Source organism: Punica granatum, chromosome 1 (assembly GCF_007655135.1).
Source record: "Punica granatum isolate Tunisia-2019 chromosome 1, ASM765513v2, whole genome shotgun sequence".
Classification (NCBI taxonomy): Eukaryota; Viridiplantae; Streptophyta; class Magnoliopsida; order Myrtales; family Lythraceae; genus Punica; species Punica granatum.
The window spans coordinates 54641131-54658502 of record NC_045127.1 but is presented as its reverse complement, the minus strand read 5'-3'; the positions used below and the strand labels follow the sequence as shown (position 1 = coordinate 54658502).

General features: G+C 43.1%; 3 protein-coding genes across 3 annotated transcripts; 1 reads left to right on the top strand and 2 right to left on the bottom strand.

The window, feature by feature from the left end:
* The first annotated feature begins 254 nt into the window (after window positions 1-254).
* On the top strand, window positions 255-3847 carry LOC116211600 (nudix hydrolase 16, mitochondrial). Its single transcript, XM_031546053.1, has 4 exons — window positions 255-636; window positions 1620-1731; window positions 2530-2613; window positions 3215-3847. Exons 1-4 carry the CDS (start codon window positions 566-568, stop codon window positions 3485-3487), a joined length of 540 nt encoding a protein of 179 aa, XP_031401913.1. The 5' UTR covers window positions 255-565; the 3' UTR covers window positions 3488-3847.
* A 612-nt stretch (window positions 3848-4459) lies between these two features.
* Window positions 4460-14934, bottom strand: LOC116211579 (E3 ubiquitin-protein ligase KEG). The gene is made up of 17 exons (XM_031546031.1): window positions 14214-14934; window positions 13617-13999; window positions 12214-12573; window positions 11881-12111; window positions 11481-11618; window positions 11059-11395; window positions 10806-10963; window positions 10093-10250; window positions 9621-9739; window positions 9338-9472; window positions 8794-8918; window positions 8123-8227; window positions 7780-8013; window positions 7201-7534; window positions 6894-7082; window positions 6507-6812; window positions 4460-6044 (listed from the first exon to the last, which is right to left on the bottom strand). The coding sequence occupies exons 1-17, from the start codon at window positions 14538-14540 to the stop codon at window positions 4824-4826; spliced, it is 4860 nt and encodes a 1619-aa protein (XP_031401891.1). The 5' UTR covers window positions 14541-14934; the 3' UTR covers window positions 4460-4823.
* Window positions 14935-16295: 1361 nt separating this feature from the next.
* On the bottom strand, window positions 16296-17068 carry LOC116211606. The gene has a single exon (XM_031546065.1). It carries the CDS (start codon window positions 16952-16954, stop codon window positions 16454-16456), a length of 501 nt encoding a protein of 166 aa, XP_031401925.1. The 5' UTR covers window positions 16955-17068; the 3' UTR covers window positions 16296-16453.
* Window positions 17069-17372: the final 304 nt, after the last annotated feature.

Here is a 17372-nt window from a genome sequence, read left to right as displayed (position 1 = left end):
TGTTAAATTTAATAGTTGGAACTAATCTACATCAGCTTGCACTGGTCACGAGATTCTTTTTTGTGGATTTGAAAAGGATTATGGAATTCAGAAAGAAGCCTGAAATGGCTAAATCGTGCTTGATTCGAGCAACCGTAGCGGTAGAAAATGGACTGTGACGATATGTGCGACCCACGGTGAAGGGTGTAGATGTTAGTTGTATATACCGGCTAGCAGATTGGATGCCAAAGTTGACCATCACCCACGTGCCTTTGACCACCTCCCCCCGTCTGATCCGCTCTAGCGTCTCTCTCTCTCTCTCTCTCTCTCTCTCTCTCTCTCTCTCTCAAACCAAACCGCTCGTTTCGTTTTTGGCGGTTCAAGGAAAAGGAAAGAGAGCGAAATACTGAACGCAAACCCTAGCGATTCGTCGAATCCATTGGATGATGTTGAGCGGATTTTATCGGAGCAGGAATAACGAGCAGCAGCGGCGGCGGAGGAGCTAACCGTGACGCGAGCATGAGGACGGTTTGGTTGTTGGAGAAGTATCATCGATCGATCTGATTCGCTGCTTTCCTTTTCAGTAATGTGCGATTTGGTGGCCCGCACGGGTCGGCATCAGCAGCGTTACGAGGCCGGTTGTCGCCTTGTCGCCGGGTACGACCCTAGACTTCCCACATTGCGTTGCGTGTCAATTTCTATTGGAGCTGGCGTATGTGGATTGTGATTGGATTGACGATTGTTCCTCCTCTTTTGAGCTTTTCTCTCGACTTGGTGATAAAGAATTTTGCATCTGCTGTCGCTGTCACCTCATCCGATTTCGACGTCCGCTCCGTCGCGGTCGTTTTCGGTCCTGTTTAAAGCTTTTTTTTATTCCAATTTCCAACAGTTCGATTGGGTGCGCGAGTTGTATTGAGTTTTTGACTTTTCCTATTTCGGCGACTCAATATATATTTTTTCTTTTGGGCATTTCGCTTGTCCTTCAGTATAGTTTCCTATTTGTGGATTTGCGATATAGCCATCCTCTGTGGTGAATCCTTTCTGGTCTTCGTATACTTGAATCGGATGGTCGCTGGAACGGTTTATTATTCGAGAATCAGATTTAAGAGGTCCCATGGAGGTCCCGAGATAGTTATCTTTGGAGCAATATGCTCCTACATTTTTCCAGATTATATTGAAGAGGCGGCAAATGGAACCTGCTTGGTTGTAAATGGACCTCCATTAGAGAAGGAGAGCTACTGCTCCGAGTAGTAGCTTTGGTTATTAGAGGTTGCGTGCAGGAAAGATGTTTAGTAACTACTACATGCCTGGGGTAGGTCGTGCTTTGTGGCTTATCAGTTTTTCGCTATTATTATCATTAGTTTTGGGGTAAAAAAAAAAAAAAATTTGTTTCCTACCAGTTCATCTTAATTAGCGGATCAGAAACTCAGGATCATTTAGGTAGAACCAGTAAGTCCTTGAATGGATCGTGAATTAGAGTCACCAGTTGGTGATGTTCATTGATTGCAAAACTTCTCCGCGATACACTCAATTCTGCTGTCCACATTAGACATAAGAAGTCTAAGATGTTCATTTAATGTGATTTTATTGTTTGCGTATGTTTGATCTCTCATATGTTAACACAGAGCCTCCTCTTACAGGTGTATCCCGTACAGGTATAGATCTGTTGACTGCGGCGATTCTACTGATGAAAAGATTATTGAGGTGCTCATGATCAATTCAACTAGTGGTCCAGGCCTTCTGTTTCCAAAGGTGTTGATGGATGATGATTCCTTCCCCACTTTAACTTTCGCTGCTTGTTATTCTGATATTTGTGTTGTCTGGATGTATATAAAACTACGATGCTATATACACTGGTTCTACTGAGGAAACTTGCAGTAGGCACACTATTACCACGTTCACTCAACTTGCTGATGAGCTGCTACACCTGGACTAATTGTTTCTCTATGTCATAGAATGATATGATGGCCTGCTTCTGACATATTTCATTTTATAGAGGCTGGTCCAGTTTTCTTACCGATTGCGCTCCTCAATGTGTCAATAAAATCTTCTCTTCCTTATTGCATTAGTCTCCCAGCTTAACTTCCCAGCAGTGAAATGGATTGGCTAATGAACTGATACCTATAGGTTTAGATAGTGTAGTCTTTCTACGAGAAGGGGATCATGCTAGACACCGATATCTCATCTTTGTTGGCCTTTATTTAGAGGTGGAAAAACGAAGATGGTGTGTATTTTGAGTGGAACTTCTTGATAATCATGACTTATGGAAAATCTAGCACAGCATTGAGGTGTCCCTGAACATTTTCATGAAGTTCTTCATCTAGTATGTTTAAATGCATATGAAGGCCCATTCTGACCTTAGGTGCCAACTGTTGAATCTGGTTTTTCGAGTTTAGGTATTTGGAGAGATACCTGACAAACAGTGATGTGTGGCATCTTACTCGAAAACATGAAAATATTTGTTATATTTTGCTTGTAGTTCCTTAGATGTTGCTTTGAGTGCTTTTAGTTCACACTTTATTCACGAGTTTGTTCTTCTTGCTTTTTAAGGGAGGTTGGGAGAATGATGAAACTGTTGATGAGGCGGCAATTAGGGAGGCAATTGAGGAAGCTGGGGTGAAAGGAGATATAAAGGTGAATCACATTACTATTGCAATTCTACGAGAACCAGTTGCAGTTCCCTGTGTGTTGGTTCTTTCCGTCCCTATTGTATGTCATTAAATCTGTTTGTTTCTGATTCTGCGTCTAACACTGGTTCTTTAAACATCATTTGAATGGGAGGAATTTGAAGTGGCTGAACATGCGTATTCCTTGTGACATGTCTGTTCATCTGTTAAGATAACTAGAGAGATAAATCACACTGCTACAAATGCTAAAAGCAGTGAGTTGAGTCGGTTGAATTGACTGTCCAGAGTTGATCCTACACTAAGTCCTATAGGAATTATTAATTGTATGAAGAGATCTTTTTTTGAATATATGAAGATACGAGTAACATCAGTAAAAGCTCTCAAGATTGGGACTGTTGGCAATAGGAGGTTGCTGAGTGCAGTGAGCGGAGGAAGACTTTTCTGTTACTGAGCGGGCCGATCTGTCATTGCTGTGAACTCAATTTATTTTGATGTCGTGTATTGTCATGTCCATTCGCATATGCTTTGCTTTGATTTTATGGAGGAAGAATAGTATTGGAGAACCAAACCAACTGTTCATTCTTTTCCTCTGTTGGCTATGGTTTCAGGGTCTTTTAGGGCATTATGACTTCAAGAGTAAGACTCACCAAGATGAGTTTTGTCCTGAAGGTTTATGTAAAGCCGCAATGTTTGCACTGTTAGTGAAGGAGGAGCTCAAGTCATGGCCGGAGCAGAGCATCCGAGAACGGAGCTGGCTGACCATCCCAGAAGCCATTGAGAGCTGCCGCCACCCATGGATGAGGGAAGCCCTCGTTGATGGCTTCTTGAAGTGGCACTCAGAAAACATGGGCGAGGAAAATGCATCCCCTGATCAATCTTGATCCCTCCACCCAGTCAAAAGGTGTGGATTCAAAATTCGTTTTGCTATGCTCGGATCAAAGGTACCAAACAAGCATCTTCATTGCTTTTACGGTTTTTCCCTTGATAGGTGTTTGATCAAAAATCAAGCCTTTAGTTAGCTCTTTTCTGAGAATTGGCTGTACCTCAAAAAAAAAATTGAAAAAGAAAGAAAGATCCTTTTTCAGGGGGTAGTCCGTAACTATACAGCTGTAGCGTTTTTTTTAGGATGTCGATCGATATTGATGCTGAATCTCTTCAAAAGTTCAAACTCCTAGTTTCTTACAATTGCTCCTTTCTTAATTGATAGGGTCTCCGTGAGGAAGTTGTTCATGTTTTTTGTCTTCCCCCTCTTCTTGGGTTTCCCTTCTCTTTATTTCTTGCCAGAGTTTGTGACCACGCAATGTTGCTTTTCAAAATTTTCAATACTGATAACAGCATAATTATTAGTAATGATATAATTAAAAAGCATAACGATTTTAATGACAAATGGCACGAGAAGAATTAAAAAGTATTTTAAGTTGGTGGGGTTGTCATAATATGTACGACCGTGAGAAGAGATGGAGGGAGGGATCAGAGTAGTTAAGAGAGTGAGGGATGAAGTCAGCAGGTTTTGGTGTGGTTATCTATTATTATTATTATTATTTAACTGCCATAATAATCTCAATATAGTGATTATAGATAGATAGATAGATAGATAGATACTATCAACGGAGGTTCGATTATCTTTTCCTCAGCCTATGGGCCTGTCTGATTTAAGAATAATAGCGGGTGAACACCGCTGAGAATTTCATGCAAAGTGCCATTGTGGGCTCAACAGCCCTGGATAGTCCGTCTGTGGGGTGTTTGGGGGCAATTGTAATTTGTAGGCCTTACCTAGCCCAAAGTATCCGTAATTTTCCTCTCATTCCACCATTACTGTTTTGTTATTTATTAATAGATCACGTCGAGATCGCTTTCGAAAAACCCAAAATTTTGATACCTCAAGCACATATAACGGCGGTTTTTATAATTTTTATAATACAAAAACACAATACAATGGTGAAAAATGAAATCGGAATATTATTTACCTCAAAAGCTCAATAATGACAAATCTACAACAGCTACAGCTACAAATACTGTCACCGGAACCATCCTGCAGCAGCTTCTCCATCCGAATTATCAACTCCCGACTTACTGGCCCCCGCAGCAAGTGAAATTAACAATTGTGTCAGCGGCATCCAGAGCCATGAATGTTTTATGTGACCCCCCCTCGCTGATGAACCCAGCATGAACAGTACAAACAGCAGCGAATCCCGTAGAGAACGAACTTGAAAGCCGCTAGGATGAGCAATCATCGAGAGCAATATCGGCAGGATCTCCAATCCACGGCCTGCCTTCCCTCCACTGGAACTTAATCCTCAGCTTCCCGTTAGCATCCACTCCCACCACCTGCCCTGTGCTGGCGTGGGTCTCCATTCCCCAGCCCCACCGTGGGGCCACTAGCCCGTCCCTGATCTTAACCCGATCTCCCACCCTGAAGGCCCTTACCTTCTCCATCTCGAATGTCTTGCAAAGCCAAAGCTTGTCCATGAAGCAGAAGGCCACCCAGAGGTCAGAGTCTTCCATCCGGTGCACGACTCCGATGCTCGAGTGGCTCACCTCTCCCCACTGGTGGATAGGGCTTGATACTGATGCCTTAACCTTTACCCAGTCTCCGATTCGAAACTCCTCTTCTTCCACGAGATCTACTTCTGATGGGTCCAGCATCCAAACTTTCGAGCCTGCTGGAGTATATATTCTCAGCTTACCATCGGCATCGATGGATGAGATAGTCCCGATGCTCGAGTGACTGTGCCCTGACCACCCAAACCTCGGTTGCTTCACTGACATCTTCACTCTCACCTTCTGCCCAACCGCTAGCCTATCCACCCTCTCCAGAAGCGAAATGGGCCCCACCCACCTCTCCTGCTCCCCGCAGAACCCTACAAATGTGGTCCCATCCCATTCGTCTCCCTCGTACCCCAACCCTTGTACGATTCCAACACTTCCCGGCCCAATGGACTTCCAACTGTTTGCATTCTTCCTCAGTCTCACCCACTCCCCGACTTCATATACTGGCTCTATCTCGAGATCTGCAGGATCAGCCCTCCATAGACCGGGCAGACCATAAAATGCCACCCTCAGTTCTCCATCAGCGTGGACGCTAGTTACGACTCCTCGTGAATCAGGCCGGGCCCCTCTCCAGCCCCATCTGGGCTCAGCAAGTTCAGCTCGGAAGCGGACATGCTGCCCCACTTTGAAACTCGGTACCTTCTCAACGTCCGTGTAGTGAGTGTTCCACTTCCCCTTGCGGAAGCAGCAGGCTAGTTCTAGGTGACCTGACTCTTGCACACTGTGCACCACCGCTAGGCCTTCCTTCCCAATGCTGTTCCAGTCGTAACTTGGCCTTGTCCCGAGACTAGGCTTCGAGCGTACCCAGTCACCAACCTCAAATCCTGGAAGTTGTTCAGCATCTCCAGGAGAAACCTTCCACAAGCTTTGCCTTCCAGCCACCTTAACCTAGGCAAACATATAATGAAGCATCTGAGTGTTAAGCAACAAGTTGGAAATAATTTTTGAATTGACACGTGACCACTTTCTCCTGCTTTCCAGCAAGCAAACTCTGAAATGCTGCTTAAGATAAAAACCGGGAAATAGCATGAATATGCTGAAACTTGAATGATTCCAACAAAAGCTTCAATTACAAGTGACCTTTTGTAGTTTTGGAATAAAGCTCCAAAAGTAAACTTTGCCAGGTAAGAAAAAATAGAATGTAACATTTACAGGTGAAGGTATTTGATTCTTCAATGAAAGGGCAGGTGCAATGCAAGATGGTCCAAAAGCAGGAGAAGAAGATCAGACCATCAGTAGAATCCTTCTCAAAGCCCGGAACCAACAGAAAAGAAAGCCAAAGCAAAAAACTTTGGCCTAAGGCTCAGTGTTAAAAGCAATATGAAGTTAGATAAAAGAAAGCCCACTCACATTCAAAGCTCCATCCATGTCTATCCTTGCAATTTTCCCTATGGTAGCAGGAGTTTCATTAGACCACCCAAGCCGAGGTTGCGTAACAGCTGGCTTCATGCGGATCTCTTGCCCCACTTCAAAAGGTGGAACCTTCTCAACATCTGTGACAGAGCAACAGAATGGCTTGCTCCGGAAGCAGAACCCAATTCCCATGTCGCCATCCTCCTCCAAGCTGTGAACTATTCCAATGCTATTCCTTGTGATGTCCTCCCACCCATATTTTGGTGATGACACAGTTGCTTTCACACGAACCCAGTCTCCCACCTGATAATGAAAACCTCAACTTCACCATCTCTCTCAAAACTCCAAGTTAAGGGCATAATAAAAATTGAAACAAGACGTTACCTTGAAATCCTCAACTTTCTCCATGTCAGAAGGATCAGCCTTCCACGGTATACTGCGAGTAGGTATTTCGATTATCAGGAGACCATCGCTCTCTATTTCAGTAATTTTCCCAACACTGTGATGAGTCTCACCACCCCAAGCATATCTAGGTTCCGCGACAGAACGTTTCACGCAAACACGATCACCAATCTGGAAAAAGATGAAATGAATTTACACAGCTAGAAAGAGAGTAACTCTGAATATATATCGTAGCAAATGCCACAAGAAGAAGTTCATTGACAATTATATTTAAGACGAATGATGCTACCTTGAACGGGACAACATGCTCAACCTCCTCGGGCTCACAATGCCACCGATGGTTAAGATAGCTTATTTCCAGCATCAGACTACTATCTGGTCTGATACAATAGACTATACCAATGCTGCCTGGAGTTACCAAACCAAGTCCATGCTTCGCTGTTGTGAGAGTAGGGCGAATTCGAACCCAATCCCCAATCTTGAATTCTTCAACCCTCTCCATTTCGGCAGGATCAGCTTTCCATCCTCTGGATGCTCCAGGAAACCCAACACGCAGAATCCCATCATCATCAACACATAGGACAGTTCCAATGCTGTCACGTGACTGACCACGCCATCCAAACCTGTCAAAGGCACGAGTTTTCTCATTAAGCTTCCAGCATTACCTCGTTCAGATTTGGTTAGGACTTCATAACTTTGGATCGAGTGATTGTGCAACTGGCATCAAAGAAAATGCCTTTTGCATGAAATTCCAAGTTATCTATTTCAGCCAAACTTATCCTGGGGAACTGTTAGCATAATGTTCCACTAAAAGAAAGGCCATAACTTAAAACTCATATCCGGAATTAGCAACGGCAAAAAGTCAGACCTCGGCTCTCTAACGTCATCTCGAAGTTTTACATGCTGGCCTCTGTCCAGTGGTATCACTTTTACAACTTCGCTTGCCATTACACAAGCTTCTCCAGAGCAGAAAGACACGCTCATGCCATCCCCATCTCCAACATTTTGGACAAAGCCAACACTCTTGTGATTTGCTCCTTGCCATCCATAAGCAGGATTCGTGACACTTCTTTTGAACTTCACCCAATCTCCCACTTCATAGCTGCACAAATCAACATAGAGTAAAATAAGAGACTGATACCACCAAGAATTGCAGACTGAAGTTAACGTCCATTTGAAAGTCACTTTTAGTGAAGGATAACTCTTCTTACACAGTAGGAGACAGATGAACTCCTCTATTGACAAGAGCTTCCATCAGATCTTCAGAAATCCACTCTCGAGGAAGTGCCTCCAAGAAATCCCGCAACATCTTGCCACTGTCATGGGTCAGTAAAAGCAAAATTAATGGTGAAGACTAAAGAGACCTTAGTTGGATCATCTGCATTTCCAAGATTTTATCGGTTTTACCGGTAGAAAATTGCCAGAAAGGAAGTATTCATCTTTACAGCTTAATTGCTGTAAGTTGAAGTTGCATTAGATCATCCTACATTTTATTGGATGCAGCAGGTCAATTGGACCCACCCTCTGCCCCGGGAAAAGTTGACTTTCGGAATTCATAAATATGACGAGGAATTGGTTGAATAATGCTACAGAGGGGTCCATTCCAGTTTCAGATAGGCACATAATAAGGTTTAATATAGAAAATGGATAGAAAGGTCAAGATAAGGACAATTGGGAGGAACCTCGGTAGGAGGTTATACTGCATAACGGCTTCTATCAGCAGATTAGTTGGAGAAGTAGGCAAAGCTTGAATTGGAAGCGAGGACTAAGATTAGAAAGAAAGATCTCCATGACACAGCAATTTCTTTTCAGAGGGTAAACCATCTCATATAGAATTAGAAGAGAAGACATCAGACCGCTTACAAGACTAAATAATTTATACCTGAGATTACGTGCTTCAACAGCAGCATCTGGGTGTCTAAGCATTATCATTAACCACTCCAGATTTTCTCGTATCATTTTTGCAGATTCCGCAGCAAGATGGAATGCATTGTCGCCTTCATCATCCTGCAATTTATAAACAGTGGTGGTTTTCATTCTGCTAATTGCAATTAAGACATGTCCGCAACTTACCCAAACGTTTTATGGAATGACAAATCTCTATAAACCAACAAAAGAACGTCAATTTCTGCGAATGAAATTTGTTTGAACCAAGATGACAAGGCAGTCCCTCAGGCTAATGTATAGGAGAGACTTGGACAAAAAGGGAGTTTTGGCACACATTTGCATTTTCCTTCTCTCTCATCTATCTCTATTTAAAACGGACTTCTCTAGTACTTGCCAATACCATCACTTCATGCTTCTTTGTTGTCAAATTCTCTCAGTTGTCAACAAAGAACACAATGCATTTGTATATAAACTCAGAATACAAGTACAAATGAAGAATATTGTTTGTTACAATACATATAGAAATGAGGCAAAAGAACCTGCAAATTACAATCCGCCCCAGACGATAGCAGTAACTCCACACAGGCATTTGCGCCTCGCAGCAGAGCTACATGAAGAGGTATTGCCTTGTGCACGTTGCAGATATTCACATCCACACCAGCAGCAAGAATGATCTACTCCAAACCAAAGAAAACTTCAGCTAATTCAGTTAACGTTTTGATTGATTTTACTTCCTACAGATGTTATCTTCACATCATCCCTTCAAGATAAAATCTTGAAAATATATATACATATATCTCTTAAAACAGGTGAAGATCTCACCTTGATCAACTCAACATCATTGGCCATTGCAGCTGCATGCAGAGCTGTTTGTCCATTAGAATCTTCAGCAGTTGGATCTGCTCCAGCACCTAGCAATATTCGCACAAGCTCTCTTCCCTCTACAAGCATTCATATGATGGTAGATCAATAATAATATCGCAGCAGCTAGACACACACATGTACAGGGTTAAACTTCTGTTTATGACTCCAAAGGGGCGATCAATTAAAACATGATACATTGCAGGCTGTAAGATGATTGTTGATATGAAACCTATTGAGTAGTAAGATCCTTATGTTAAAGAGTCCTTAAAAATCCACAAAGCCTGAAAACCAGTAGATGGCAAGCATTCTTTTGCGAGCAGTATCTTCGTAACAGCTAGACAAGTACAAGATCGAGTACCAAGGCCCCTGGTTCAACAGATAACTTTAGCCCATAATATGTCATGTACAAAACTGTAGACTTCGACATTACCAATTTCATGGTCTTTCTTCAAGGCAGCTGCCATGCATAAAGCAGTCCCAATTGGGCTTGGGATATCGATTGCATTTGCAATGTCTTCAGGGGTTGCAACTTCGACCCAACGTCTGACCAAAGCGACATTGTATGTCGTCACACACAAGTGTAATGGTCTGCAACATCAAAGAATTTCCGATCAACTAAACGGAAAATAAATAAATAAATAACCAGGAGAAGCTGAGCATATTGCCCCTGTAGAGGGATGCCCAAAAAGCAATGACTTGATACGTACTGTGGGCATTGAGTATTGAATAAAAAAGATGCCATGAAGATATAAATGGAGTCCAAGAAGGCTGAATTAGTAACTATCACGCTTGAATACAATGACAAGACACAACATGTAAACTGAGAATGCAAAACCACAATTACCCATCTTACTTGTCCCATGTATTTTGAGTAAGAGAAATGTAAGTGCTTTTTTTTTTTTGCTGGATAAGAAAAAACATAAGTGCTCGCATCTAAAGTTAGCTGTCAATACAATATTTCTGAAGATAATAAAATGTTAATCAGGTAAAGCTCATAGAATCTTCGTGACAGACAACAATTGTATCAACCTAGAAACCACCATATACGTGGTCAAGATACTTCAGTATCAGATCATGCCTCATGACACAATACTTGCACCCAGAGGTGGTGAGGAAATAGGAAGAAAGGCAAGCGATACTCACGTCATATCTTTTGAATTCCTAACAGACATTGATTGGCAGCCTCCATTCTCCAATATGACAATAGCGCAGACTGTATATTTCTTGGTAACAGCTCTATGCAGCACAGATTCACCTTCGTCGTCAATAGCATTGGGATCAGCTCCAGCCAATAGTAATTCCTGTTATAAGTATGGAGAAAGAGAGTGATCACATAAGGCATCAAGTCTGATCGGAGATTTACGACCCCAGAACCAGAAGGAAGCTTTACACTTACACGCATGCAATCAGGTTGACCGTGATAAGCACATACATGAGCCACAGACGGCCCAAATCCATCCCTCAATCTTGATCTAACATCTGCATTTCTTCTAATGAGTGAGCGGACACATTCTGGGGATCCAGCTGCTAGAGCAAAAACAAGAGGTGGGTCGCGATCCTTATCCAAAACATCAACATTAGCCTCTCTGTGCTCCAATATAGCCTCAACTAATTCGGCACTACCACGTCTACATGCCAAGTGAAGGGCAGTTTGACCATCGGCATTCTGAGATGCTAAAAGTGAAGCTACAGAAGTGTTGATCTTTCCTGATGCTGCCATGGTGAGCAGATTCCTATAGGTGTTAAAAAAGATAAAATGTTGAGCAGCCCTTCCAAGACTTTCCTAACAAAAGCAGTGCAGGTTAACTGTAGACTTACCGAACACCGCCTTCATTGCCCTCTAAGACAAGCCTATGCAGAAGCTTTGGAGTATCATGAACTACCTCCTGAACAGAAGCATGGGCGTCAATTGCGGCTGATCCAGGACATTTGATTACGTCACTGCAGTTATATACACTGAAAGAAGTTTCCAACAAACTGAAGTAAATACTTAACATAATCCTAAAATTTGTACCAAAAAAGGAAACAGAAAAAACAAAAGCAAAATCCCAAGAGATGATCTAAAAAAGAATAACACCACCGTTGAATTTCGATTATGGTTCTTCTCCATCTAAGCATGGCATTAAGGCTGTGTTTTAGCTAAGAAATAATAATTACCTTTATAACTAAGGAATAATAACAAATATATTGCATCATCACTTCAAGGTTCTTATCTTACTTTTCAGGGCTTGCTGGAGGACTGCGTGGTATTTCTTGCAAATGTCGCATGAAAGTCGCCAGCATTGTACTGAATGAAGGTCTTCTCGCTGCCTTAAATTGAAGGCAGTCACCAATCATCTGCCACAAATCTCTAGGTATCCCAACACCAACAACACTTGCATATTGTGGGGGCAACCTCCCAGCCTTGACAACGGCCCGGTAGATTTCCTCTGCACTGAGACCGGACCAACTGCACGAGACACGTGAATGTTAAGACACATCATCTATAAGGCCATATGCTATGAACCACTATAACGGAACAAAAGGACATAATACAAGTGACTCCACATACGGTGCGGAACCAGTACACATTTCCACCAATGTGCAACCAAAACTCCATGCATCCGATTCTACAGAAATTCCGATGGCATCATCCCAGAATTTCAATGCCTTCTTCACAGGCTCCCACGCCTCTGGTGCAGCATATTGCGGACTGAGCATCGTGCAATCCATGCATGAATGGATTCTAGTGGAATCGCATTCCTTTCGAGCTTTTCTGCAAGCAGGTTTCTTTAAAATAGATGCCAATCCATAGTCAGAAACCACAGCATGGCCATTTTCATCCAACAGAAGGTTGGATGGCTTTAGATTCATGCAAACGATTCCTGCTGCATGGAGCTCAGCCACGCCCCGTGCAATGTCGGCCCCATATCTGCAGTTGTCAAGACGCCATTTCAAGCCAAGAACCACTTACAGATCCAACCCATAACATTATGTAATATTGCACAATTAGCTAACAGCACAAAACACCTTCTCTACCCATGTCAAAAAAGCTATAGTGCCTGTAACCATAGAGGCAGATCTAATTGAATGCTAAAATTTATATCTGGTAAGTTTGAAATGGATGGCGTGAAAAAGTAGTTAATGAATTATATGGTAAGTGATAAGTGTGATAAGCATATAATGAAAGCAATAAGATTAAATTCAAGATATATGCATCAAATCTACTAAAAATGCACACTCCCTCAATTCCAGTACCTGCCCAATATTTGGGAGAAAAGAGCCCATAATTCAAATTATGTTATTATTCCTCCGCCCAAATAAAATACAGTGGCATATTATGTACATAAGGATAAGAGGTTGCATGTAATTATAATCATCCCTAGAGTGTTCTCTCGCCCTCCCTCTATCTCTATTTCTCTCTTATGGCAGTGGGAACCACCTCCTCCTAGAGCTTGAACTTCAACCAAGAAATGTGTAAACCCCTGGAGAGAGAGAAATCCCAAAATTGCAATATCGAGAAGCTTCTACAATTACCCTGCAGTGTATCTTTCAGAAGCAAGTCCACACTAAGCTGATAACCCCAAATACAATTCTATCAGATTACAAAACATATTGGAACATAAGACCATCATATGTTCTATATCCTCATTATTGTAGCAAGCTAAAGTCACCACCTCAAAGTTAAGAATTATGGCATTATAAATTGCCATATTTCGGTTAAGATTTCAAATGACACATTTCAGTTTTCGAACATTGTATCCAAATCATATTTTCTATTAGTAAAAACTACAAAATGCAAGTGAAGCCAAGCAAATAACATGTTCTACCCCAAATCTCCATTAACCTATGCCAATCATATAAATATCCGTTATGTCTAATGATTTCAGGAAATAGATGACGGATTTATAGAAATTAGAAGATGTCTTCGTAGTTCATAGAGCGAAGAGAGAGAGAGAGAGAGAAACCAAAGACCTTAGTATTTGCTCCAGAGTAAGTCTGCCCTCATTCCGCTGCATTTCTGACTGGACTGACCCATAACACCTGTCCATGACAACAGACAAGCTCCCATCATCATTTCTCACGGCCCCGTGAAAAGTGCACACATTTCTACACCACATTGAACTGCGCCGCAAAAGCTCGAGCTGGTTATGCATCCAGTCAATGTCCATTGAAGAATCCTCCCCGATTGTCACCTTCTTCACTGCAACACGGTGCTTGCACCGTCCCCCTCCACCGCCAATCACTCCCGCCCAGACTTCCACACCGGACCTCCTTCCCTCCCCAATCTTCCTCACAAGTTTCATCTCAGGGTGTGCACCTAGCTCCATTACCGGCCCACAACCTGAGCTCGATGCCTGAGGTTAAACTTTGATTTGCTTAAGACTTACTCGAAACAGTCAAACCATAGCAAGTGCTAGAGCTAATAGAATTGACGCTACAGCTCAAAGCTTACTCAGAACAACTAAGCCATAAGAAAATACTAAAAGCAGATCGAAATTTAAGCCGGAGCTCAAATGCCTGGGCAAAGCAATCGAGTTATCACAAGCTCCGGAAATGAGGTTGCCGTACCTGGGACCCGCGCCTGGGCCGCAAATCCTCGTCTCCCTCGTCATCCTCGTCCGCGTCATCATCATCAGTGAAATCGACATCGAAATTAGCAGAGGAGTTGGAGTTGATGAGCGCGAGGACGGGGTAGTTCTTGCGGAGGGCCTGGACGGAGTTCCCAACGACCGACACATGGCGGCAGCGGGGGCAGGCGAGGGTGTTGTCGACCGATGCAGCGAACATCCGGGAGAGGCACTCCCTGCAGAAGCCGTGGCCGCATTGGAGGAGAAGCGGGACTCTCTCCTCCTCGTTGTACCGGGTCTGGCACACCGAGCAGCAGGGGACCTTCATCCGCAGCTCTCTCTCTCTCTCTCTCTCTCTCTCGGCTCTCTGGTTCGGAGGTGAGAGAATCGCGCTGCCGATGAGGTCGATGGGACTACTGGGGATTAGCGGAGATCGTTAGGCGGCGAGCTGAGGTTGAGCAGATCCATGAAGAGGAAGCAAGCGGAGCTCAGCTGCTCAGCTCCGAGGAGAGATAAAGGCGACAGATCAATGAAGAGAGAGAGAGGTGTCTAGAGAGAGAAAGAGTGGGGTGAGGGTTTGAGAGAGAGAGAGCGAGAGAATTGAGGTTTGTTTGTTGGCTTGGGTTTTGATTGATTGATTTTCCTTCCCATTTCTTACGATTTTCAAAGGTAGGCTGGCTGCTGCCTCCTTCCTCCTTCCTTTCGCCAGTCCAGTCCACACACACCGCCCCGCTCGTATTCTTCCCTGAATTTCCTCCTCCTTTTTCCCTTTCCTTTTAATTTTTTCTTCCAAAAAAAAACACAAAAAACAAAAAACAAAAAGAATTCCTTTTATATAGGAAAATAATTTCACGGGTTTCCAACAAGATTGTATTATTATCTTACTATTACCAAGGTTTTATTCAACGGACAGTGTGCGATGAGTTCAATACACTCAGTTTCAAGAACGATGATTATTATATTACGTATCAAACTGCACTGACCGTGAAAATTACAATAAATGTCATGAATATGGGAAATATGTTAATGTTGGGTCAATTCTCGTGAATATAGATGTTTCTATAATAGAATCAAAGCCTGTGATGGATTACTCCTGCAAAAGCTTTACTGAAATGCAGTCGGCTTTTAATTTTCATTTGACACAAATCATTCGTCGAATTGCCCCTTGTCCAAGAAAAAATTATAGTATCTTCATTCTTTTGGGCTTGGACATGACGATTAATGTAATGTAAACTTGTACTAATCTTCGTCCGCGGAAGCATATGATTGCGTTGCACCAGACGAAACGGGGGAGACCGACTAACCTCGGCGGAGATATCGATGTTCTTTCGTTGGGCTTTAAGTCCAGGCCCGGCCATGCCAAACATGGAAACTCTCTATCCATTTGAGACACATATGACGGTCCGCGGATCCAATCCAATGATTATCTAGCAATCGCGGTTTGTCAATCTTTCAACCATTGGATCAACTGAAGGGGTAGGCCCATTGATTACTCGAGTCCATCCGGCTGATCAAGAGATGCAGGTGACGTTAGTTAACTTCATATGCCCCTCTCTCGTTGATCTGTTATACTGTCTAACAAGGGAGAGGGACCACCATACAATTTTATGAAGTTCTAAGGATGCTGTAAGTACAACATGTGATTTCTTAACTAGAGAGGCTTAGCATCCAATGTTACAGTCGACCGACCATAGACAGGAGCCTGTCGGGATCGCCCGTGGGCTTAGAACTATGGGAGTGCACCCAGTTCGTGACATGGGCCTGATTTTGCATGGGCGGCTATCAATTGGGCTTAGGCCCACAGGAAATTTGAATCAGGCCCAAGTTCGCCCATGAGAGTTTTATTAACGAAAACAACTAAAACGCACCAATCCGACACAACAACAAAAGTCAAATCCAAGGAGATTTCATAATCGAGTTCAATTACTAGCAAATTCCTAATAATTATGTGCATTGATGTCAAAATTGGAGAATTTTTTGCACCAACTTGACCATCGAGTTCGAATACTAGCTTTTCTAGTACATAATTATGCGCATTGACGTCAAATTTGGAGAATTTTTGGCATCAACTTGACAACTAATATCGTGCAAACTCGAACTGATTAATCATAAGATGGAATATACACGAGTACGATATGTATATATAGTTACATATACATGGGCCTGAAAAACTAATAAAAAAATACATGTGCTTATGGCAAACACAGTACTAGGCTCTCGCCGGGCCACAAAATCAATCACTTAATTAAACACATCTAGCAACACAGATTCCTGGAAAACAAACGGAAAATTGTTCTCCCTGAAGCTCCTCTCGACGTGAGGCATGGAAAATAGATTCCCATCGTATTGCTCGACTAACGATTCTGAAGTGGTCGGCGAGTCGTTCTCGAAATAGTAAGTATTGTAATCCTCGGAAAACATATTATCGGACCCAAAGTAGGCCACGCCACTCAACAGATGATCTTTCTCTTCGCGTTTAATATTGAGGTGGGAGCTGGAATGATCCTCAGTTCTGTTTTGTCCATCATCCTCGTTGCTGCTACCATCCATGAACCGAGCCACGTCCGAGTCCCGCCCCGTGAGCTCCTGCACAATCGCCCGGAACTCGGACGCGCTGGTCTTCACCTTCATGGGGCTGGAGATGTACACGACTTTGATCCCGTTCTTCCCCGAGGATGACCGCCTCTTGCCCTCCCTCTTGCTCGACTTCATCTTATGATCGGCGACTCCGAGCATGTCCATGTAGCTAGCTAGCTGGGGAACCTCCCGGTCGATTTCGTCTCGATCGATGTTTAGTTTTGGTTTCTGATTTTGGTAAGTTAGGCGTCTGTGAAGATGTAGGATAAATGGAAGGGGGGGAAGAGGGGTTTATATAGGGAGAGTGGGAAGGGAATATAATAATAATTATTTGGAAGGGGTTGGGGTGGGGGACAGGTTATTTCCGAGAAGCAGATGGCATGGGGACAAATTGGAAAATTGAAAAAAAAAACAAAAAACAAAAAAGGGAGGAAAGAGAGAGCGGATTGACATGATAGGGGGGGGAGGAAGGAATGGGAAGGAAACAGGAAATGGGCGAAGGATTAGAAGATTCCATGGAATCGGAGATTTACTTAAATGACCCGTAAACTCATTCTCATGTTTGGCTTGGGACTCCCTTCCT

What these genes read in the sequence shown, in the direction of transcription:
- LOC116211600 (XM_031546053.1), top strand. Translation starts at nt 566, where the DNA reads ATGTGCGATTTGGTGGCCCGCACGGGTCGGCATCAGCAGCGTTACGAG. An exon ending in GGTTGTCGCCTTGTCGCCGG is followed by an intron (nt 637 to 1,619) that starts GTACGACCCTAG and finishes CTCCTCTTACAG; the next exon opens with GTGTATCCCGTACAGGTATA. An exon ending in GGGTGAAAGGAGATATAAAG is followed by an intron (nt 2,614 to 3,214) that starts GTGAATCACATT and finishes CTATGGTTTCAG; the next exon opens with GGTCTTTTAGGGCATTATGA.
- LOC116211579 (XM_031546031.1), bottom strand. Translation starts at nt 14,540, where the DNA reads ATGAAGGTCCCCTGCTGCTCGGTGTGCCAGACCCGGTACAACGAGGAG. An exon ending in GTTCATCTGTCTCCTACTGT is followed by an intron (nt 8,014 to 8,122) that starts GTAAGAAGAGTT and finishes TGATTTGTGCAG; the next exon opens with CTATGAAGTGGGAGATTGGG. An exon ending in AGCATGTTGTCCCGTTCAAG is followed by an intron (nt 7,083 to 7,200) that starts GTAGCATCATTC and finishes ATCTTTTTCCAG; the next exon opens with ATTGGTGATCGTGTTTGCGT.
- LOC116211606 (XM_031546065.1), bottom strand. Translation starts at nt 16,954, where the DNA reads ATGGACATGCTCGGAGTCGCCGATCATAAGATGAAGTCGAGCAAGAGG.